The sequence below is a fragment of the Scomber japonicus genome, chromosome 21, assembly GCF_027409825.1.
Source record: "Scomber japonicus isolate fScoJap1 chromosome 21, fScoJap1.pri, whole genome shotgun sequence".
In the NCBI taxonomy this organism is placed as follows: domain Eukaryota; kingdom Metazoa; phylum Chordata; class Actinopteri; order Scombriformes; family Scombridae; genus Scomber; species Scomber japonicus.
In genome coordinates this window covers 19,219,378-19,243,275 of record NC_070598.1, presented here as the reverse complement: position 1 = coordinate 19,243,275, position 23,898 = coordinate 19,219,378, and the positions used below count along the sequence as shown (strand labels likewise).

At 39.9% G+C, this 23,898-nt stretch overlaps 2 protein-coding genes across 2 annotated transcripts in view; one reads left to right on the top strand and one right to left on the bottom strand.

Annotated features, from left to right (window-relative positions):
* Nucleotides 1–817: 817 nt before the first annotated feature.
* pigm (phosphatidylinositol glycan anchor biosynthesis, class M) lies at nucleotides 818–5,186 on the top strand. Its single transcript, XM_053342061.1, has 8 exons — nucleotides 818–1,110; nucleotides 1,943–2,116; nucleotides 2,253–2,373; nucleotides 2,468–2,717; nucleotides 3,357–3,460; nucleotides 3,719–3,873; nucleotides 4,394–4,495; nucleotides 4,616–5,186. Exons 1-8 carry the CDS (start codon nucleotides 940–942, stop codon nucleotides 4,781–4,783), a joined length of 1,245 nt encoding a protein of 414 aa, XP_053198036.1. The 5' UTR covers nucleotides 818–939; the 3' UTR covers nucleotides 4,784–5,186.
* Nucleotides 5,187–14,869: 9,683 nt separating this feature from the next.
* ahrra (aryl-hydrocarbon receptor repressor a) overlaps nucleotides 14,870–23,898 on the bottom strand; it is a 64,304-nt gene continuing 55,275 nt past the window's right edge. Inside the window, exons 4-8 of the mRNA XM_053342051.1 lie at nucleotides 23,766–23,855; nucleotides 20,605–20,749; nucleotides 19,918–20,051; nucleotides 18,647–18,855; nucleotides 14,870–16,350 (exon numbers count right to left, since the gene is read on the bottom strand). Coding sequence (XP_053198026.1) covers nucleotides 15,204–16,350; nucleotides 18,647–18,855; nucleotides 19,918–20,051; nucleotides 20,605–20,749; nucleotides 23,766–23,855 — 1,725 coding nt within the window. The 3' untranslated portion in view covers nucleotides 14,870–15,203. The remainder of the gene's footprint in view (nucleotides 16,351–18,646; nucleotides 18,856–19,917; nucleotides 20,052–20,604; nucleotides 20,750–23,765; nucleotides 23,856–23,898) is intronic.

Genomic DNA, 23,898 nt, shown 5'->3' with positions numbered 1-23,898 from the left:
TAATGATAACTTCAGTAATATATTGACCAGTGTTCAATTATATTGTTAGAAACATGTTGCAGGTAGAAACAGGAAGAAATGTGAACATATCAGAAAACAGGAAGGCAGTGTAACCTATGATGTATAGTAGGACAGTGGGACTTTTGGTGTTGGTAAATATCACAGAAGAAGTGATTTGAGGTCGTTGTCAGTACAGAAAAGGTGACATGTCAGTAAATGCTTTCTCACACTGAGGACGTTGCAGGAATTAAATAAAATAGACTCTGACTCCAGTACACATGTATCTCTGTATTTGTTGCAGCCACTTAGACTAAAATGCAGACAACTTTAGAAATTGGATTGGTTTTTAAAATTGTATGTAGTCTATATTTTAATTTATTTAATTTTTGTATTTGGCTTCTTTCTTGCTCAACCTGAGCCTGAGGCGTTTTTTTATGTATAAGGCATGAAGTGTGGCTCGGCTATTTGTATCATATTCCTTAATAAAATTAAAAATAAGTTAGGAAAAACGCTTCCAGGTAAACTTGGACTACTCTTCCCACCATGCTTCCCACCCGCATTCCGTGAAGATCCGCCCCACTCTACCTCTGATTGGCTGTCATTTTCACGCCTCAGGTTTAAGGCACGAGTACTAGCCAATAAAAGGTAGAGAAAGGCGGTTCTCGGTATGCGGTTGGTAGAAAAATATATCAGGCACTCTCGCGAGGTTAGAATTATGGCTACATCAAAATTAGGGTTAGGGTTAAATCTCGCGATAGAATCGTCGCTGTGGCTCCTCCAATCGAGTACCAGCCAATGTACTTCCAGGTAACTTCCTTGTTGTCATGTTTGAAATCTGGATATTCAGGTTTCCTCTAAACATGACAGTAATATTATCAGTTTGGCTAACATAGCTTAGCTCTGTGTAGTCTGGTAGTCTGGTTTTCCTGCTCAGTTTCGATGGAGAGGCTAATATCCAAGCTCACAGAGAGACATGTCCTCTTCACGGCTTCCTTTGCTATCCGGCTGGCTTTGGTCGCTTATGGAGATTACCAAGACAAGACCATGGTGGTGAAATTCACTGATATTGACTACCATGTGTTCACGGATGCTGCAAGATTCATTACGAAGGTAATAGCAGCCAGACACAGCTTTTAGGTCCCTTAATATGTCTCCTAACAATGGAAACAACTACAGGTGCAAAGACAGTACATTTGCCACACTTATGATCATCATTTCCCATATTTTGCTGCTTTATACTTCTCTAGTGGGTTAATATTGTACTTTCTACTCCTCCACAGTCATTTAACATCTCGAGGATATTTTTCACATAAAGCATTTCGCATAACAATGTATCAACAACAACATTGTGTCAAGCAATTAAAAATGTGCCCCCCACCCACCTATAATGCCAGTCACCAATATGTTAATACATCCATAACAACATATGACAGAGACATTCTGACTCTTTTGATACACTAAAGTTTCCTTCTGGATATGAGTAAAGACATACAAACTCTACTTTGAATAAAAATTTGGGTCTGCAATGATTTTTCCACAGAAACAACTAACTAAAGTATATATCCTCCTTTTTTGATATTTGGAAATATTATGAAAATGCAGATATTTGCCCCCAAATTTGTCTTTCTTCACTGTAATGTCCATTGTCAGTGTTGGGGCACTGGAGGCTTCAAGTTTCCAAATCACACTTGTGCATATTGGACCGTGAATGGTTCCAAAGTAGAAGTGATGTCACAAATTCTTCTCATATGTACTTGCTTAAAGTCAGAGTTCAATTGACCACAGAGAAACTCCACTTTCTGCAGATGAATGTGAAAACAGCCTTCTAGTGTCAAACTCTGCACATATATCATGTTATCATTGTTCACAGTGAAACTTAAACATCCAGGTGAAGCAACAAAGCAAAATACATTTATTACATTGATCATTTCAATGTGCACAGGGTGAGTCCCCATACAACAGATCAACCTACCGCTACACCCCTCTTCTAGCCTGGCTGCTCACCCCCAACATCTATCTCAGCATGGTGTTTGGCAAGATCGTCTTCATTGTATGTGATGTGCTGTCAGGACTGCTCATCTACAGAATCCTCTGCCTGCGAGGTCTACGGTCTGAGGTTTGTATCTATTCACTTTTGAATAGATAGCATTATATGTTGTAAATAAATAAAACAGCAGTCAGGGAGGTTAGAGACTTTTTAGAAGTGCAAAGTTCAGATTAAATTGTGTTTTTTTTTGTGGATTTATGTTCAGACTGCACGTCAGGTTTCTTCTCTCTGGCTCCTCAACCCACTGCCCATGGGAGTATCCAGCCGAGGGAATGCTGAGTCCATCCTGGCAGCTCTGGTACTGGGAACATTACTCTGTATGGAAGGTAAGTGTGTGTGTGTGTGTGTGTGTGTGTGTGTGTGTGTGTCTACAAACTGGTGAATATATGCATTATAATATTTGAACCTTTTTTCCCACAGGTCGGCGTCTGTTGTGGGCAGCTATGCTCTATGGCCTTTCAGTCCATATGAAGATCTACCCTATTACATATGCCCTGCCCATTGTTCTGACTCTGCGAACACCAGAGACCAGAGCAGGGCAAGACAAAGAGGAGCGGAGATGGAGGAAGGTCATTAGGTTCTGTGGAAGTTTCCTCAACCGAGAGCTGTTCCTCTTCGCAAGTGTGTCCGGAGGAGTTTTCTGCATCCTCACAGCATTCTTCTATTACATGTGAGATTAACAAGGAAATGACACACAAGCACACTCAGTTGTAGGTTTCCATTGCCTGAGATTTAGAGTTGACTCAGTATTGCAAGCATTTCAGGATAGGTTCACAAGTTTTTTCAAGTCTGTCTCATAATAACAGTCAAGTGCCCATATTAGCATTGAAACAGGTTTTTGATGGGGGATAAAATACATCCATCCGAAAAACATATTTAGAAGTTTATCTGAAGCTAATAAAGTTTATCTGATTCAAAAGGTAGCCTTTGAATTTGGCTCTAAAAAGACTTTAATCAACATGATTTGACATATTTGGACAGCTGGAGCTTCACATTAGCTTCAAATAAACTTAAATACATTTTTATACAGAAGTAGATTTTACAGTGTGAATGGATTTAGGAGGGATCTTCTAATGGTCAGTGTGATTGCAGTGAGCAAAACCTGTTTTTCATGTTAATTTAGGCAACTAAGTATTGTTTTAAGACAGACCCATCAATGAAGAATTGCAAATAGTGTTTATTACGGTTAGTATGAGTTGCTCAGATGGAATAAGGAACATTTAAATTTGGCCACATCCTCCTTTATCTGAACAAATACACTAACTTATTAACTTTGAATGGAAATGTGACTCCTCTCCTGTGTCATTAGGTACGGCTGGGAGTTCCTTCATGAGACCTACTTGTATCATCTAACCAGAAGGGACATCAGACACAACTTCTCCCCCTACTTCTATATGCTCTATCTCACTACAGGTATTTTGACAATCTAGCAATGCTGGCTGACCTCACAGCACATACACAGAGCAAAGACCAGTAAAATGAGCCAGTTTGATAATTAATGCAGGTGGAAATTTAGAGTTGTCTTTTAGAGCAACTTTGAACTGAAACAATGAATTATATAATTTCATGTTTCCTTGCTTCTCTGTGTTAATAGTGAGTGTAAACCTACAGGACGTGATGCAGCCTTCTAGGTTTGGCTTAACTCTTTTATCTTGTCTTTTCTTGGCACAGACAGCAGGTGGAGCCAGTGGCTTGGCCTGGCAGCTTTCCTGCCACAGCTCATTCTGCTGTTGGTGGCATCGTGGGCTTTTCACCGCGACCTGGCCTTCTGCTGTTTCCTGCACACCGCCATCTTTGTCTCTTTCAACAAAGTCTGCACCTCACAGGTATTTAAACCATTGACTGTATATAAAGAAGGACATCATGACAGCTCCCCCAAAAGTGAAGCCAAAGCATCTTCATTGCATCCTGATGGCTGGCTGCAGACTAGGTCATAAGTCCTGCCCCCTCCATGTTAGCAGATGGGACATGAACCAAACTAAAATACAAAACACGTGTCAAATAGATTTTTCTGTCATTTTAGGTCAGTCTTATCACGCTAATGTTTCTCCAAGTCCTCTGCCTGACTCATGTATGCAGACTTTGGCTCCAAATGACATCACACAAGCAAGATAGGGAGCTCCCGAAAAGGAGATATTTTTGCATAGCTGCATGAAGTAAAGATGCGTCGTCTATATTTATAAAAAGTCAATGATATAAAATATGAATTGCATTGTCTTGCAGTTATTGTCAGCTAAATTCCTCCATCCATGAGCTGTAGAAAGAGTGTATGATAGTATTATATTATAGACGTAGCTCACACTCTTTTCATGGCCTTTAACAATGCTGCTTATTGTCCTTTCCCAGTACTTCCTGTGGTACCTGTGTTTACTCCCTCTGGTCATCCCTCACCTGACTCTGTCACTCAAACAGGGAGTGGGTCTGCTGCTCCTCTGGTTTGCTGGACAGGTAACTCACATTTTGAGTTATATATAACTATATATAATATACTATAGTTTTTATTTTGAATGAAATAACTAAAATGGATCTCACTATGCAAAAATATTTCTCTTTTCTCTTCACTATCAGGCTGTTTGGTTGGGCCCAGCCTACTTCCTGGAGTTTGAAGGCAACAACACCTTCCTGCTGATCTGGCTGGCCGGATTGTTCTTCCTGATCACCAACTGCTTTGTCTTGATTCAAGTCATAACCCATTACAAACCAACACAGACTCCAAAGAGACCAAAGATAGAATGATATTCTAGTAATTTGAGTGTGGAAGAATTTCTCACTTTGATTAAAGCTTCAGTATTATGATGTAAAAGACGTTCCATATTTCAAAACCACAAATTTAACTGCAAACGATGGACTCTGGATGATTGTAGAAATAATAAAGTTAGTATTTTGTTAAATCTCAGTCTTCCTGGCGCTTTACTGGTAATTACTTTCTCATGTAACCTGAATCATTTTAGCACAAAGTACAGTCATTTTCTTACTTACAAAGCCGCTGTTGTATTTGCAGTCAGTTTGAATTAAAGCCATTGATTAAATGCTTGCCAAAGCAGATTTTTTCCATTTGTCCATTTGCCATGAAGGGCAAAATATCTGCTGTAGATCAGAGATCACACAAATTTCTTCCACAATTTTAACAACCACAGGAACAAAGGGCAAAGTATTTTATCCAGTCTGGAGTTGGTACTGTGACCTCATCAGGAAGGGAAACACTTTTTTACTCCAAAAAAAGAAATAGTCAGATCATGACTTATAGGGAGTTACTGGCTCCACACACCCACTTCCCCCTCACATTGCCCAGGCGATTGCTTATAGCTTTGTATCTTCGTCTCATGTTTACACTCACTTTCAACATTTAAACATCTACACTAAGTCATGTATTGTTTGTGACCAGTATGAATGTAGGCATGTCCACACATTAGTCTAAAGAATTGGGAAATTTAGCAGTCAAGTATTGTGTTCATTATGCTGGCAGATCAGCTGAATTCAACACTTGCTGATCCAAAGAGATTCTGTAATTTCATGTAGTTCAAAACAAAACATGGCATCTATAACTCAAAATGTGGTAGAAAATTCAACATGTTGATTCAGAATGGTTTGATTAAACATTTTTCCAAGAGGTATGATCCCACACAAAAACAGTAACGTCTGTCTGTCCATGGAGACCTTTAAATAGGATTAATAGCTTGTGCACTGATTATTTTCCTGTTGTTGCTCATCACAGTTTGTCTCAACAAATATCTCATCTGCATACAAATACTTCTCACGAGTAAGCATTTTTACAGCCAGAGTTTGGAATAAATTATTTTTTGTTTTTGTACATTTGTAACTCATTGCTCTGGTTCATTAATCAATACAATGTAATAGAAAACTAAAAGCATTCCTTTGCTGTGTAAGTGGAAAACTTCCCTATTAAATATCATGTATTTGGTTGCAGTGTGACACTAATAAACATTGATGACTTAAACTAGCTTTTGATCAGCCATGTGATTACACAGCAGGACTTTATTTTCCATCCAGATTAATTATTTCATTTCATTTTGAACACATTTCAGTTCAGGTGGTCACTATTACAGATGACGTTATCATCAATCAAACAGTGATTCAACATGTAGCCAGATCTTGTGAAACACTCAGCTTTTTCTTTTTCTTCTTCCTTCCCAAGAGAATGGAGGGAGTTACAAAAACACTGCTCTATAGGGTTAGAGTTAGGGTTAGGGGTAGGGGAGTTGCTTCCATTTTTCTGTGTAAATTTCAGCCTGAACGTTCATGCCATGCGATGTGATGCATACAAGACTTAACTCTTCCTCAGCTGCAGTGTGCAGTTGTAACCAGTAGGTCGAGGCATTCACCAGCAGACGAGACAGATTTAGCATCTGTCCTCTTTTAACCCTCATAGATTAATCAGTCAACTGGAGCATGAACGCAACCAAAAACTGTTCTGGCAATAGCTCCTTAATCTCACTGTACTTGCCCCCTAATCTCACATGGAAATTATTAGAGCATTCACTTTAGTCCAGTAGGTTCTGGGCATGTTTGCTGGCCTTGCCCCATGGGATTGATTATGGCAGTGCATCATAATAATAACTTGCATGTATGTGAGTGGGGACGCATGTGCTTGTGTAATAACATTTGAGACACTGTTAGAGTTCAAATAATGGCAAGACATTTTTGCACTATCTGTGAGAGTGCAAGAGCTTGCCTTGTGTGTGTGTTTGTGTTTGTGTGTGTGTATGACTCATGGTCAGCAGCAGCCTGCATATCTAGTTTATGAATCACCAGGTTGCACTCAGTAACCTTTCAACTGACTAGCTGGCCAGTTGCCCCCGGGCACATGCATAAACCATTTCAACACTGCATCCGACCAAATACCAACACATTTAGGAATTTATTTGTAATGTCTTAGGAATGAAAATACCTATACATGCATTTCCCTTTTCCAATCCCTCCTTTTATCATGTTTTTATTAGAGTACTATACCCAAATGAAAATAAATGGTTGAAATAATTGGCTAAAACTCCTGGATCAATGGTTGAACTAGTAAAAAGTAATGGGTAAATAATACAAGTAGCGAGCTGAAGTTTTTGTGGGAAATGATGCTAAAGCTAAAGATGAATTGTAAATGGATAGCTTCAGCCACTCCTAGGAGTCAGCAAATTCAAACTTGACCAAATCAACAGAAAAACTGAAAGTTTGCTTGTATGAAATAACTGTTGTATCAATATCTGTTTCTCTGTATACCCAGCAGCCACTTTATTGGGTACACCTGTTCAACTGCTCGTTAATGTAAATATGTAAGCAGCCAGACAGATGGCAGCAACTCAATGCATTTAGGTACGTAGTTGTCTGGGTAAAAATGCCTTATGGATGGCAAAGGCCAATAGATAATGGCCTGACTGGTTCGAGCTGATAGCAGAAGACCATACTGAGTGCTGCTCCTGGTAACTGAGGCTACAGTTCAAAGACTCACCAAAACTGGACATTAAAAGACTGGAAAAACATTGCCTGGTCTCATGAGTCTCGATTTGTGCCGTAACATTCAGATGATAGGGTCAGAAGTTGGCGTAAACAACATGAAAGCGTGGATCAATCCTGCCTTGCATGAACAGCTAAGGCTGGTGTCATGTAAGGGAGCGGAGCCAAAGACCCAAATGCTAGAGACTGAGAGCAGGGCTGCAGGAAAAGGGTACTTTATTCTTGGACTGACGAGAAACACACAAAAACTAGACAAGTACTGGCGAAACTAGACAAGAACTGGCAAAGACTGAACAAACTAGACACATTTCAACAAAAGATCCAACTATGAGTAAACAGAAAACCAAGCCTTAAATATGAACAGAACAAATTAGGGAATGGGGAACAGGTGACCAGACACAAGTTTAGGCTGGGAGTGATTGACTGGGCAGGGTTAATGATAAAGATGCAGGGCAGGTGTGAAGGCTGGGGAAAAATAATAGGGGCAAGGCAGGGTTAACAAAGCTGATGCAAGGCAGGTGTGGCGAGAACAAAAGGTTGGGGAGGAGTGTGGGAACACAGAAGGGAAAGTGAAATTCAAAAACCCAGAAAACACGTATACAACCTAAATATAAACATGTAAAACCAAAAAGACCAACCAAGAGTGAACCATGAGAGGAACAAAACATCAAGTGTCCACAAAAATAAGACCATGACAGCTGGTGGTGTAATGGTCTCAGCACACTTTGGGCCCCTTAATACCAATTGAACATCATTAAAACGCCACAGCCTACCAGAGTATTGCTGCTGACCATTTCTACCCCTTTATGAGCACAGTCTGCTCTACCTCCAGTATAACACCCCATGTCACAAAGCTCAAATGATCTCAAACTGGGTTTCTTGAACATGACAATGAGTTCATTGTACTCAAATGGCTTCAACAGTCGCCAGGTTTCAATCCAGTAGAGCACCTTTGGGATGTGGTGGAACGAGAGAGTCGTATTTTGGACGTGCGGTCGACAAATCCGCAGCAACTGTTTGATTCCGTCATGTCAATATGGACCAAAATCTGAGAGGAACGTTTCCTGCACCTTGTGGAATCTATGTGAAGAAGAACTGAGGTAGTTTTAAGCAAAAGGGGTCCAACCCGATACTAGGAAGGTGTATCTAATAAAGTGGCCAATTAATATGATTATTAAATAATATCCACTTTTTAAATCAAGTCAGATGAACTCATTTTGAACATTGGACGGTTATCTTGCAGAGCTGTGGGGGTTCATCAGACCAGAAACAGGTCACCTGAAGAAGGTGCGGAACAATGCAAGGAGTTCAGTTTAGTGTTTATGAGCTAATTGTTGTCAGGAAGTAAGACGTTGCAAGGTTGTGGGCTGGGCGGGGGGGATTGCGTGACTGTCTTCCATATGCTTAGTAGGGTGTGTGTATATGTGCATAATAATGTGCCCGCATATGCACATGCGTGTCTGTGACATACCCTCAAGGATTCACCTCATTGTCATTGGGGGATATGGGGAGAGGAGATGCGGACATTGTTGTGTCTATGTATGCATTGGTGCATCTGCCTATGTGAATGTGTATTAGCGTGTGTGTGTGTGTGTGTGAGAGACACAGAGAGTGGGTGTGACCAATTAGGGCAAATGGTGTGCGGAGCAGCAAAGAGTGGGGTATGAACGGTCACGCAACCTTGCATGGTATAGGATTATAGGTCTTGGTCTACACACACACAGACACACACACACACACGCACACACATACACACACACTCTGGCCTTCACAGATACAGCTGTCAACAAGCATCAAACACTTTGCTTACACTACAGTTGCCCTAAGCGATCACTCCTCTATCTTGATTGGATGTTCTCTTTTCATTGTTTTCACCCCTTTTTTCTGAGCTTACTTCTCTTTTCTCACCTCTAGTTTTGGTCTCACTCTACCTTTCTCGCTCTTTGTCATTCGCACCCTTAACCCTGCCCGCACAGGACAAGTGTCATACAGATGGCGTGATGGGAGCTTGCGTGCATCCTGACGAATATTAAACATTTAAAGTCAACCTCATTCATCCCCCTCCTCTCATTGTCACATCATCAATCATGAAACTGCAGTGAGACAAAAGCAAACTACTCCTCTGGCGAAAAGAGAGATACTACACACTGTTTCACATGAGATAGTTGTTCCTCACTTACGAAGAGAACAGTGCGTGTGTGTGTGTCTAAGTGAGACATGATTGCATATGTAATTCATGCTATAGAGCTTGATTCCTGTAAAGCTGCAAAAAAACACTCACTCCTTTGTTCTCCTCTCTGTACACTTAGTGGTTTGTTGTTGTCTGGTTAGTAAAACGAAAAGTACTCATGCAGTTACAAATAAATGAAGGTTCCTTCAGAGAAAGTCTATGTTCTTTTAAATAATGCTTTCAGCCCGAGCTACAGTATGAAACTCTATAACACAGTCAGTGTTCATGGACTATTATCAATCAGGATGAGTTATGTATATAATTTAGCTTTTACTGGTCCTCCTGTACTGTATTTTCCTACTCCTTACCAACTGCCAAAGAATGAATCTCATTAATTTTATGGAAGTTAACCCTGCCGTGGCGCAACTAGCCCTGCAGTATTGTATGCAAACTCTGCATGCAAGAAGAAAGAAACCCTTGGAAATTCCTTGTGAAGGGAGGGGAAAAAAATTGAATGTAGTGTTTCCCTTTCAGGACTGTAACTGGAGGAGGAAGTAAGATTTCAACTTGTACTTGTTTTAAGGAAAGAGGAAGAGACAGCTTCATCTGTACAACTGTCAAAGTCTGTTTGCGTTTACAAAACCTCAATCGTGACGCGCATATGGCCATTGAATTTATTTCAGTTAAATACTCATGGTCTATGGGAAGTGTGCTGTAGATGTAAATGGAGAAACACCAGCTTTAAAGACATCAATCATGTAACCATAGTCATAGTTTTGTTTACAGTAATAATCACAGTTCATTTAACAATGATATGTTGATACACTGTGAACACATTGAGTGAGGCTGTTATTATTGTGTTTTTATTACATTTGATTACATAATAACACCGTTTTTAAAAACTAAAATTTCAACACTTCATTGGATAAACTAAACTATTTAGCTAAAGAGGTCAGTCTATAATTTATTATTATATTTAGGCATTGAATTATTATTATTTTATGTGTTAAAGAATATAATAATAAAGTTAATCAAACATGCCAATCTTTTCAAAAAGTAATACCACCAAATAAATTAGATAGAGAAACTGCAATAGAGATTAGACGGAGGCATTAGGATCGCTGTAGAGTGGGATGGGATTGTTCCCTTAAACCGGAGCATACAAGTGAGAAATCATCCACTAAATATTAATGGTAATGGTCTTATAGGTATAAAGTTATTTCTCATTTCAAGGATATTTTACTTGTGCTGAGCTCTGATGTCCTGGTAGAGGTCATAGTTCCAGCTACTATATATGGCTGTAAACAATAGATGAGGGAGCCAAACTTGACTACACATTTACTTCAGTGAATAATACCATAATTTCCTCCTGTGCCAGTAACATATGCATGTCATTGTCTTTATCTGCAGCTGCACACAATTACTTTCTGTCCCAGGGTGTCATATGACCTGTATGAACAGCTATTCTATGCTGTAAATTCAAATATGTCTCTAATTCATAGTTTGCATGTCTGTGTGTTGTAATCTTTATTTGCCCGCTGTTTGAAACACTGCATTAGCTGACTTGACCACTATAACCACCACAGTAAGGGTGGGTTGAGTATGTACTGATCACAGACCTGGACTTATCTTGTAGGAGTGAAAAGAGCAATAACTCATATTTGAGTGAATTACTTCTACTCCTCTCTTTTAATAGCAACTCTCACATAATTGATCATATGAAAGAATATGACTTAACTTTACATTTGTTGTATGTTGTGCACACTTAAAAAAATCTTCATGTGTCCTCAGTGGTCTGCAAAAACATATGCATACGTTAATTTAATTGTTTAATCTTCAAATCTCTAGGAGTAATTAACATGTGAAAATTACACCAATGTAATTGATTTATAATGTATATATGTATATAATGTATGAATATAAATATATAAATAGGGATGAAATAATATGATGGGGACTTAAATGGAAACAAAATTCATATACTTCAGATGCTTAGAAAGTGAATGTAAAATAAAAACCAATGCTAGATGTATTCTTTTTGTTTGTTAAATATAGATATTATATATAGAGATAACAAAATAAAAAGTGCATTTGATTATATGCTCAATCAAATGCAAATAATACACAAGGCTAAAACTAGTCTATTCTTAATGATACTGGTTCAGCTTATGTATTATTCATCATGACCAGTGATGTTTTGTACAAGCAGACAGAAAACGGATGTGCTGTCATCTAGAGTCTACTCTCAAAAACACCTCTGGAGCTCTCTTACACTCAAGTCAAAAGAAGTTTGATAAAAAGGTTTTATTCTTAAGTTTGTGAGCAAGAGTAAAAGTGATAGATTTCTACTTTGATCTCTCACTTGAGTCCATAACTGTACTTCTAGCAGTACGAGCCCTCATTCTCCCTGTCACAATGCAACTTTTATATATCCAAACTGTCATCTTGAAATTGCCCTAGGAACACTAGATAAAAAGGACCTGTCATTTTACCAGTGGATGTTCAGGGACTATTAAAAAACCTGATGTGCCAAGTGAATACAATTAACTGCCTAGCAGGATCGAAATCCAGCTCTACGGGGGATCCCGAAGACCAGGATTCAACCACAGCTTTTAGGTAACATCTCCTTCTCTGCCTGTCCCCTGCCTCTTTTCTCAACCAACTACCTCTCTGCGGACGCCAACATTCCCCTAGCTCCAGCTCTTGTCCCAGACAGTGGTGAGAGACGGTGTTAAGTTTCATAGATCGTGTGAAGGAGCTGTCATGCCAGCTTTACAGCACATTAATCATACAGGCAATGTGGCTAGAGATACACTGTATCCTGTTCTGCTGAGTATTTATTATTAATAGAGACACAAATCTGAAGGATGAGACCGCATTTGGTAGATGTGAAAAATTCAGAGGCTGCTAAAGAGACAGGAGCGTTAACTGAACAACTGAATTTAGCCACTTTTCATTATGGAAACCACTGTGTCAGTAGAATGACGATGGAACATTCATTTAGTGACTTGGTGTATCTAATATATTTACTGCTTTGACAAAGTCCTTTGACATTATACTAAGCTTATTTTAGAAAAATAAAACATCTGCTTTGTTCAGGCTGCTTTCACAAAGTAATACATTACATGCTGCTATTTACTTTTACTCATTTATTGTACATTTTAAATGATTGATAGATATTGCAGCTGTTCGATGTTCATATTCTAAGTAACTAATCACCTGTCTGGAAATACCTGTAATCTGTTGTGGTTCATTAGTGATGGATGTTGATGCTGGCAGTAATTTGCTGCCTTGTTTCTTATCTGTCTAATGGCAAGAGACACAACACAGATTTTCCATATAAAGAAAAGTCTTTTAATAGTTAAGTCCCATTTGCAAAAACACGTAGAAACATTGGAAGACACTGCATATGTACATGTGTTTGCTACCTTGCAGCTACCTCCTCCATGAGACAAGTTTGACAAGTCTTTTTTTTAAACAATTATCAAAAAAGAAAGCAAGAGAAAAAAAAGCCATATTTATTTACCTTAGTGAAACAAAAGCCTTCAAAACTGTAGTTTTTAAATTATACACTTTTGCTTCTTACAATAAATACGAATTATCAAACATGTATTGAAATGAACACACAACAAAGAGGAAAAGAAAAAAATCAAAACAGTGACACCAATGTACAGTTGTGCGTGTCAACTCAAATGACCTGTCTGGGTAGGCTGAACTTCAACTGAACTACTCCCAGTAGTGCAATTTAGAAGCTACTGTACTACAGTAGCTTCACAGAACTGAGACTCCGACATTGAATCAATTTGGTGCTTTCATTTGTGCAAAAATACTGATTGTGAAGACGATGTCTGATGTTTTCCGACTGAAAGGACAACATGAAAAGCGTATATTAATTTCCAAGCAAATGTGTCATTTCTGCAGTGAGACCGGCTGCATGGAGCTGAAATGTGGATCTTGCCATGAACACTAATGCAAACTGTACAACATTAGCTTTGACATAAAATGACATAAATTAATATTATTTGTACTTTCAACATGACTCAAGGTGATTAAATTATTGTGCGCATTGTAATTAAAATCGAACCTCATTAACAAGAGAGTGCCTTATTTTCCTTCAACTCAATCTAACACTTCTGTCTTGTCCAAACAAACCTTTAACTGATAACGGATCTACTTATTTAACTCCGTGAAGAACGGCTCTCTGAGTTTATCTTAGCTCCTGCAATCTAAAGGGTGATTCTACTGTGACTTGAGTGGTGTTGTTCTCACCTTTTCACACCAATTCAATTCTGTTAAATGTTAATTCTGACTTGCTTTTAAATTTTCATCCTTATACTTAACTAGGCTGTTTCTTGACCCGACAGTTGAATAAACAAATGTGGTGAATATGTTACAAAACACCTTTGGCCATACCAATAGTTTTACATGTTTTTGATCTATTAACTACAAATTGCATATACATAATATTACTGTCGAGTTTTTCAGAGGATTTTGCAATGGAATCATTTACAGAACAGTTGTTTGTGATGTGTTCAAGGACGCTCTGGCACCTAAAGATAGTCTACTAAAAAGCATTGATAAGTTGTCTGTTGGAAAATCAAATTCAGAGCATAAACGCCAAGCAAATATGGACGTTGTGAAAATTATAATTCGAATTGGCGTTAAAAATGCTTTTGAGCAGCTGCTCAGTGTTACATATCAGAATGTCCTTGAATGTTTGCCAATCAGACTGGTTGCAAATTTAGTATCTTCTGACAGTTATTAACATTTTTTACAGCAATGGATTACAAGTAAGTTTCGAGTCTCTACAAGCTGATTTAACATAATGCTAAAATGCGTTAATAGAAACCAGTAGCTTCTATTCACAGATTGATGGAGGCAGTAATGAAAAAGGTAGTTAAAGCGCTAAAACATGCAATACCACTAGTCAGGTCCTTTAAATCTTCAAGACAGATTATTGTTTAAATTGTTATCACTGATTCCAACTAAGCCTGTTTTTATAACCAATGGTCTCCCTTGAATAAGTCCAGGTGGTAGGTTAAGTTATCTCCTGTGGACTCTCTCTCTCTCACTCTCTCTTTTTTTTCTTTTTTTTTTTTTTACAGCAAAATCTTTGTTCCTCCCACTAAAGCCAGGTGTGCACAACACATACAACAAAACAAAACTGTGTTCCTAGACATAATTTGTCTCATTGTCACTAAATCCAAAAGTGCTTGGAACCAACTACAAAATGTATTCCTTACAAACAAAATCATCAAAGTATTATTTTTGATTGTCACAACACTAATACTAGAACCTGAGCCTCGTTTGTGACCTCTTCGTCAAATTGAAGAAGTACTTTAAATGTTGACATCTTGGGAATCCTCATTATGAAGACTGTCCTATCGTAATGCTGGTGCATGTTTATGAAAACGATAATAATACAAAGTACTATAATGCACACTGATTGTTGTGTATGTGTGTATCTATGTTGGGGGTCAGGTGATAATCTATGGTGTGGGTAATGCACCAAATTCACTCTTACGGCATATAGATGTAAGGACTGGATTTGTGGGGCCCTGTACTCATCACACACGGCATAACGTTCCTTGGACCAACCATCATTGACTGACTCATGTCATGACCGGTCTCAGACCAGGGTGGGGAGTCCATGGGCTCCCGCTTGATTGAATGGATCAGGCCATGACCTTTGAACTCATAGGTGCCGTGCTTGTTGTAGTCCTGGTGCATATAGGCCTTGTGAGGCTCTTGTGGGTAGACGTGTGTGTCCATGAGGTTGACAGATTGGTTGCTGCATAGAGAGTCTGAGTGAGAGAGTCTCTGAGGACTGAAGTGGCTGTTGTTGGTGTTATTGCCCAAGTCTTTGTCACACTTTAACATACGTCCGCCGTTATGTCCACCATTGTTGACTGCATAGTTCTGATAGTTGCCGTTGTTGTACGGTGGGCTGATGCCTGCTTTCCCCCGCTGGCAGGGCGAGTACTGCGGATCATAATATTCGGGCTCTGATTTGAGCTGGACGCCAGTGCTCTGGTCGTATACCCCATTACCATAGCGACGGTCCATGGCATCTGGGTCACGGCAACCCCAGGGTCGCCCGTAGGCATCACAGCCGTTCTCTGAGTCTGAGTCATGCTCCACCTTGATGGATGGCATCTCGGACATCAGATGACCGTCGTAGCATTCACCGTAGCCGTTCTCGCTCTTCACCAGGTCCACGCAGTAAGCATCTGGATCTGATGGAATCTGGAGGCTCCCGTAGAGCTTAGAGACAAACACCTCACCATTTCTGCCGTTGTGGCAGCTGGGGGAAAGGCGGTATGGTTTCCCATATTGCCCAGCCTTGCTGAGGCGGTTAGAGGGGATGTAGCCAACACCCTGGCCTGTTCTGAGGGGGCCTGAGCTTGGCCTCATGGGCCAGCCACCACCTAGGCCAGGGCTGAGACCTTTATGGGGATCCATGGAGGACTTGCAGTAGTTGAGGGGCTCTTCCTGGTTGTAGTAACCATCAGGGCGGTACTTGAGGTTGTCTTTGGAGAGAGGGGTCCAGGGAGTGTGGTGACCTCGTTGTGTACCGCCAGAGATGGGGCAGGAGAGGAGGAGAGGGTCTGCAACATCACCCATTCCTCCACTCAGGGAGTGCCTCCGGAGGTGCTCCCCACGCTCACTGTGAGGGAGAGGGAGGGCATGAAAAGTGGGAAAGGGGTAGGGAGGAGAATGGGATTATAGAAAAATAAGAATGAGATCATTAATTAAAAAACAAGATGACAGTCAAAGAAAGAAGAGGTGGTCTCCTAAAATATCACTGGTCCACCCAGATATCCATGGAACATCAACAAACTCAATGTTGTTTCTACTGATTGATGAATGACTCAAAGCACAAATATCTAGGTTTGGTTCATTTTAGTTCACCAGAGAATCATTCCAGAGGTGACTCATCTTTTCCGGGATTCATCTCATCCGTAAATTGAGAACAGAGTCAACATCCACAATGCAGAGATCAATGACAGCCAGCATTTCAAGTTTATAGAACAATGTAGAACAATGCAGTCTTGTAGATCTCCATGTATTCTGAAATCACTGCAGTAGCTTAAGGCAAATGTGTTTCAGACTTTGGTTATTTTGAGTGACTGACACTTTATGATCTCTTCATTTGGGATGATTCATTTACCATCGAATTTGTTGTACTGTGGCCAGTCAATGCTAAATCATTGAATTATGTTGATTAAGGTGGATGTCATTAATAATATAGGGATAAACATAATGTAAACCCTTTGTTACACACAAAATACTGTGAACAATGAAATGAATCAATTTTTATAAACAGTTAATCAATTGGCTTCTTTATGCCAAAAAATGTGGGACATTCCAAGTGTTTAATTAACTTTGTTATTAATGAGAACGCTGTCCTTGGCGTCTGCATTTTAGAAAAAGAACTGCTGTCTGAAGAACATTTTGAAAACTGCACAACCATATTTTTCTGCAATGTGACTGAACCTTTTGCTGAGGTAATCCAGCTTTCCCTGTTAATTATTTACAAATGCATTTTTGCTCTAATGGCATAATGTCCCTATTATGAAAAAAAGGCCATTTCATATTAAACTTTTGGTTTTAGTGGCATATTTAACACATATTCGCACTTTGCGTCTCTATGCTTTCTCGACTGAATTGTTACGTTTTATAATGATTTGAAAAAATAATAACAGCAGCTGAGGCAATGAGGTAGAATCAGAGCTCTGGAAGTAAGTATGTTTAAATTACTGTATGTTTTATAACTTTGTCTGTGCTCAATAAAATCAGCATCAAGGTGGCAAAAGCTGCACAGGTAGAGAAACTAAACAATAAAATTGATGGTAGCAACTTTGTATCTATCAACAGCATTACATACTATTGTCAAGTATTGCCTATGGCAGTATATCAAAAGATGTACCTCAACCTGTAGTACTTTTTCTACCAATTAGGTATAAAGCAGTTTTCCCATGAAGTTTGAACCTTAATTCTTAACAAACTTCATGGTTTCCAATCCGACCAGTCAAACTGCAGAGAGCTAGTGAGTAATTGGTATTTTTTTAAAGAAACTAACATCATCCTCGTTGCCCTGGATAATGTTGATCAAGGATGAATAGCAGAGAGAGGGTGGTCGGGCTCTGCTTGTACTGACTAAAGCTCAGCTCTTGGCCTCTCAGTCTCACAAAGTTATTAATGATGCATGAAGCTCAGAGGGCCTTATCCAAGCCGAGGCATGTATTTGCTCCTAATTGGCCACAGGTAAGGCGTCCAGCACGCAGTTGGTTTGGTATCAGAGGCTGCTGGGTGCGAAAAAGGCTCATGTTTGTGTTGGTAACTGGGTCTCGGGGTAAACACTTGTGTTCTCATGAAGCTGTTGCTTGGTAATAAGGAAGTATCTCTACAATAACCTCGAAAAATCAATAAATAACAGATGAGGATTGATGGTGATGTAACTTTTCAGCACTTTAATGCTGTTTTGAATGAGTTTCCTGTACTCTTGCCTTCTGGATTTTAGTCAAGGCAGTCAGCAAGAGTGTTTTTACACATACTGTACATCCAATAGCAAAGTGAATATGTCATCCCTTATGAATTACGAGGGCTGACCAGTGACAATGTGCATCATAACTCCAAGCTTCAACAGATCTGGACGGATGATGCAGCGGCTGTGGCATTTCAAGTTTTGAAATTTTGACCTTTACTACTAGCTCCACCATCAGGCACATTGGTGTAGGTTTCCAGAGGCCATAACACGGTGCCAAAATGCATCAAGTCTCACGTTTCGTCAAATTGACCAGTGGCGTCCAAGACATCAAGTTTGTGTTAAAAGGCATGACCTTTAATTATAGCACCCCCATTAAGATAATCAGTGGATTTACACATGAACATAGTGTGAAGATACAGTATCCCTCCAACTTTAGTTAAGATGGATGGTTTGAGGTTTCACTCCCTCTTACCCATGCTCTAGTGCAGAGATAACACCGCCTCCGCTGGCCTTGTTCTTTCCCCGCATTAACATGTTCTTCATTTTCATCTCACTAATGGAGGGCAGTAGGAGGGGTACAGCTATGCAGAACAGAGCCAGCTGGGGAGGCAGCAAAGCCCCAGAGCCTGACTTCTTTTTCTGCCCGTGGAGGAACTTCAAGCGACCCTGGAACTGCATGGTCTGGGACAGAAGAGAAGACAAATTTACTGATTTGAACATCAGAGTATCCAATGGTCTTTAAAAGTCTGACCTGTGTCCTCTCCTAGGTGATGATTAATATCTACTTGTTCTTTTGTGTGATAATCTTTAAACTGGTCTTCAGTTTGATTCTAGGTAACATTTAAAAGTAAAACCCTTCATTTCTTGATACATACTGTACCAAAGATACATTTGTAATGTTAATGAAAATAACTATACTGTACTATACACATGATGACCACATCACACACATTAGTATTTAAACAAGAGTCTATAGCCATGCTGGCAGCTCCTCAAAGCTTTGTTCTGGCACTGTTGTTAGCTAAATGCTAAAATTTGCTAATTAGCACTAAACACAAAGTACAGCTGTAGATAACAGGAATGTTATTAGTTGCTGAGATCTTTCAGTCCGGACCAAAGATATGGTGGCTAAAACACTAGCAGCTACAACGCATTAAAGCAATTAATCTTAATCTTTTAATGGGAAACGAAGTTCCTCCGGCCTTCTGAAAGAGGATCATACATAACATTACAATCTTTGTGTCTTTGCTGCAATTATGTTGACTGATGAGGAACTTCATCTTACTAACATTCGCTCACTATTTGGCTATAAGTGCTTCCAGTACATGTCAGGAAATTGCCATCTAGAATTTCTGTTGTGTGGCCAGCGTCAGTGCAACCAGAGTGGACTTGGTGACAGTGAACTCTACTGACCCTGATGAAACGGTCCAAACCCTTAGTCTTGTTGCTCTCTCATCAGGCCTCTAGCTTTCCACTGCTGTTTTCCAAACCACTCTAGTCACAGCCATGAGGGATGAACCAGACTGCTCTGTCCAGGCACCCAATTACCTTATAATGGCTCGCAATACAACTATGAATAACTGTACACACTACGATTAAAAATGTAGTTTTACTGCAGCATGAGGGGTCATATTCATTTTATAAGCTTGCGAATGGGCAACACTTTCTCTGTGCTCATTTTTTATTGCATATTCTAAGTTTTTACGAAGTTACTGTTCAGTTTAGCTGGTTCAAACCACTCACCAAGAATCCAGAGGTGCTGTCCAAGAGGCATCGGACTCTGGCTATGAAACATCTGTTCAGAAAGCAGGAGAGGTCAGTGGGAATTCCTCCTGCCTCTGGAGAATGGAACAGGCTGTTTACGACAAAGTCCTCACCTGAAAATGAAAGAAGAAGGTAAAGATTAATTAAAATTTGTATAGCAGTTTGAATGACAAACCTACAGACCTGCTTCTCAGTCAGGACAAGTGGAAGATGGTCTACTCAGTTATTTTGGAAGAGACTAGACAATATATTCTTTCAGGAAAGTTGAAAGCAATACAATTAAATATTATATTAGTTTTCAAAAGATATTGTAAATATGGTAAGTAACCTAACTCATAGGTTGGCAAATCATAATACTGACAGACTCCAAGTTTGCTGAATCATTTAATTGAACTGACATTCAAAACAGCAATCTGAGAGTATATTCTGATTGTATTACTGTAGTCTGATTTCAGTGGTCACAAAAGAATCTCCTTTCATTTTCTCATCAACTTTTGTCTTGTTTGAAGGTTGATGACGTACAGTACTCTAGAATTGGTTCAGAAGTAACAGGCAGGACCCCAAAGTCAAATGAAAGAAGACAATGAAAATATATGACAAAGAAGGTCATCATATCTACAGATTGCTCAAGAGTATCGTTTCCTCCCTTCCCGCTAAAATACCCACCAGCCCCTGCAGCAAGCTGGTTATCCTGGTGTGCCGACGTCCCCTGGTGCTGTGGAGGACACATGGCCCAGTGGAGCTGGCGTCTGAACTCCTGACGGTCATCTATGTGGATGTAGTCAAACACGTTCTGGTGCATCACATCAGTCTGTAGGGAAAATTGAGTACATTTAGGTTAGTTTGTTGAGAAAATGTAGTGAATAAATAATTAAGAAGACATTTCTAGATGTATCATGTCATCTCCTGACAGTTATAAAGACACATGAGATTGCGTGTTAACAGCACCATCATTGGATTGACTATGGGCCGGTATGTTTTCCTGCTGAGTGCCATCAGTGCAGCTGGTAGCTGCAATTTGAAGAGGGGGGGAATTCCTGTCATTGCTGCTCAGATACACTCAGCCTGCCTCAGGATTCACAGGGAGTGTGCTAACTTCCCCCATCACACACACACACACACACACACAAGGGCCATACTGTACACACAAAGTCAATGGAAGTCACAAAAACATACATGCACACTTACGCCAGCACATGCAGGAGCATTTACCCACTACAGTAAGAGTCCAAGGGCAGCTGCAGGGCCAATGAGGGCAGCTGTGTTTGTCAAACATCGCGTGACACCGCTCCCGAACAGCAGTCCAGCCCAGCTTACCCTCCCCATCCATCCACACACACACACACACACACACACACACACACTGAGTGAGTCGGGTTCCAGCCCACTCTCGTCATGCCTCTCTCTCTTTTCCAGCAATAGCTTTGCTTTCTGTCATTCCATGACAGATTCCTCACTAAAATGTTCAACCTTCTCCTCTTCCCTCTCTCCCTCCTCCCTGCTCTCTCTCCATAATTTCCACACTGGTGGCACGCGAGGGCTTTTGATCGCCTGCCTCTGAAAACACAATCTGTTCCCACCGTCTTCGGCAAGCGCTTCGTCCTGTGGTTTGGTTCCCTACCGGCAGTCAGGCAGACAGACGGATCGAGTGACTATTGTTTATGTTTCTCGTAAAAAACAGAGAGAGGAAAAGAAAAAGGAAAAAAATGGAGAATAAGTGATATTTTCGCTGACCTTCAAAGGCTAACTGCCCCAGTAACAAATGGGATCAAAGGCCAGCAGAGGTTTTCAGCTCTTCTCCAGGGCTTTCTTGTGGTGCTACTTAGCAAAGCGTTTTCTTTCCTTTTTTTTCCTGTGGTATATTAAGGATAAGTGTCCCTCTGACTACAATTGTGGGGTCAGAATTACGTGACAAATTGTCAAGGCCTTAAGGGCAAACTGTACGACTTAAAAACAACTAATAGTTCCTTTGCAAGAGTTGTGGGAAAGACTAAAAGAATGTTGCAATGACAGTCTCTGAAATATAACATTAGAATCTGTGAGCACTTATAAGATTTTCATTTTTGGTGTACTTGCAAAGAAAGAATGTTTACTGTCAACTACTCATTCATTTGTAGGTTGGTGCATGAGGAACAATATGTCTTTAAAGTCACGTGTACAGTAACATTGGCTCTTAGTTCTGAGAGCATCGACTAGTACAGAGACAATTACATTATTTGAATTTTCAAGTTAGCCTTATGCATTGAAACACAATGCATTTCTGAAAAACATCAAAATTGGCTTGGGCATGTCATGTCATTGACATGCAAAAAAACACCTGTTGTTGAATTGGTTTGAGTTTGTGAATTTGAATTTTATCAAGTGCACATCTTTTGTTTACGTCCATCATTTTACCCGATGGCATGAAATCTGATAGTGCCTTTTTTTTTCAAAAAGTTAATTTGTTTCTAGTTTGAATAAAAACAACAATATCTGTCTATTCTGTAATGTGATCAGCCAAAAGCCAGAGCGTTATTAAAATTGTTGACTGAGCTGCAAACACACAAGAATACAGATATTTTATGCACCTTAGAGTTTTAATTTCCTTTGTCTGTATCTTCTGGGTCCTACGCCACCTTGCACACACACGCACACGCACACACACACACACACACACACACACACACACACACACACACACAAATACACACTCACTCTCTGTGGCAAGATCTTTCTTGCCACTGTGGTTTGCATGTCGATTTCATGGCACTGGATTATTGCCCCCCGTCTGCTTGCAAGCCAAGAGGAAGCACTGTAGCAGAAGAATTTCTACCCCAAAGTGTCAGTGTGTAAGTATGTGTGTGTGTGTAAGCAGACATGAGGGCAAAGGAGGGATTTTAACAGTGAAAAGCACTTTATTCATGGTTTTTGAAGGAGAAGGATGATTTTAGCATCGCAGGACAGGCGAGGCCGTGTTGATATCATCCATAATTAATGACTGGCTGGGTATGGCCGCCGGAGAGGAAGGAAGCTAAACCGTTGGTGACTTATCAGTGCCTGCACACATATTGAGACACCCGCAGAGTATCTCTCGGGGTGAAACAGAGGTCTTCACCTTTCTGTGGCCTCTTAGCCATGAGTTAGTCGGTTCACTCTGCCCTCTAGATAGAGTCATCAGGCAGCAGAGAGACTTTATACTCTGGCTCCTTAGCCGAGGGATGAAATGAAAGGAATTGATGGAAAAGAACATAAAGGGGTGTAAAAGGGGAATGATTAACTAGCAGAGTTAAAGCAGACATCAGATCCTTCTCTGACACTTGTTGAAGTGGAGATGAGAGACTTTTAAATAAGTGGATAGTTAGATGAGAATATTGATATCAATCTGATGTTTTTATGCTAAATTAATACAGTAGCTGGAGACAGCTTAGTTTAGCATTGAGGTTGGAAACAAAGAAACAGAGCTAGACTGCCTATGTCCAAATGTAACAAAATCTGCCAACCAGCACCTGTAAAGCTCAATAATTTACATTTTATATCAACAATGTCTCTGATAGTTGGAAACCACGTAGTTACTGGTCACAGCCAAGAAAAAGTTACATATTACATATTCATGAAAAAAACCCAACCAGAACCTGATTAATATTATCATTGTTTCAGCTAACAACCTACTTTCTTTTTCCAAGAACATAATGCGGTTTGAAAGCTGACACTGACTACGATTCTGTCAGTCATTAAACACTGATGCTCTTCTATAAAACAAAATCCTTTCCAACATATCTGCTGATGCTGTATTTATTATATGTTGCAGTTATTGTACAGCTGAACTATAACAGAAAGGTTCAACCCACCTGATGAAATCCCAGATAGTCCACAATGGTTGAGGAGGCATAGAAGACCATCCCATCATTGCTCACCACCAAGGCAAATCCTGTGAGAGACTACACACACACACACACACATACACAGACAGAAAATAAATAA

What these genes read in the sequence shown, in the direction of transcription:
- pigm (XM_053342061.1), top strand. Translation starts at nt 940, where the DNA reads ATGGAGAGGCTAATATCCAAGCTCACAGAGAGACATGTCCTCTTCACG. An exon ending in CTGCAAGATTCATTACGAAG is followed by an intron (nt 1,111 to 1,942) that starts GTAATAGCAGCC and finishes CAATGTGCACAG; the next exon opens with GGTGAGTCCCCATACAACAG. An exon ending in AACATTACTCTGTATGGAAG is followed by an intron (nt 2,374 to 2,467) that starts GTAAGTGTGTGT and finishes TTTTTCCCACAG; the next exon opens with GTCGGCGTCTGTTGTGGGCA.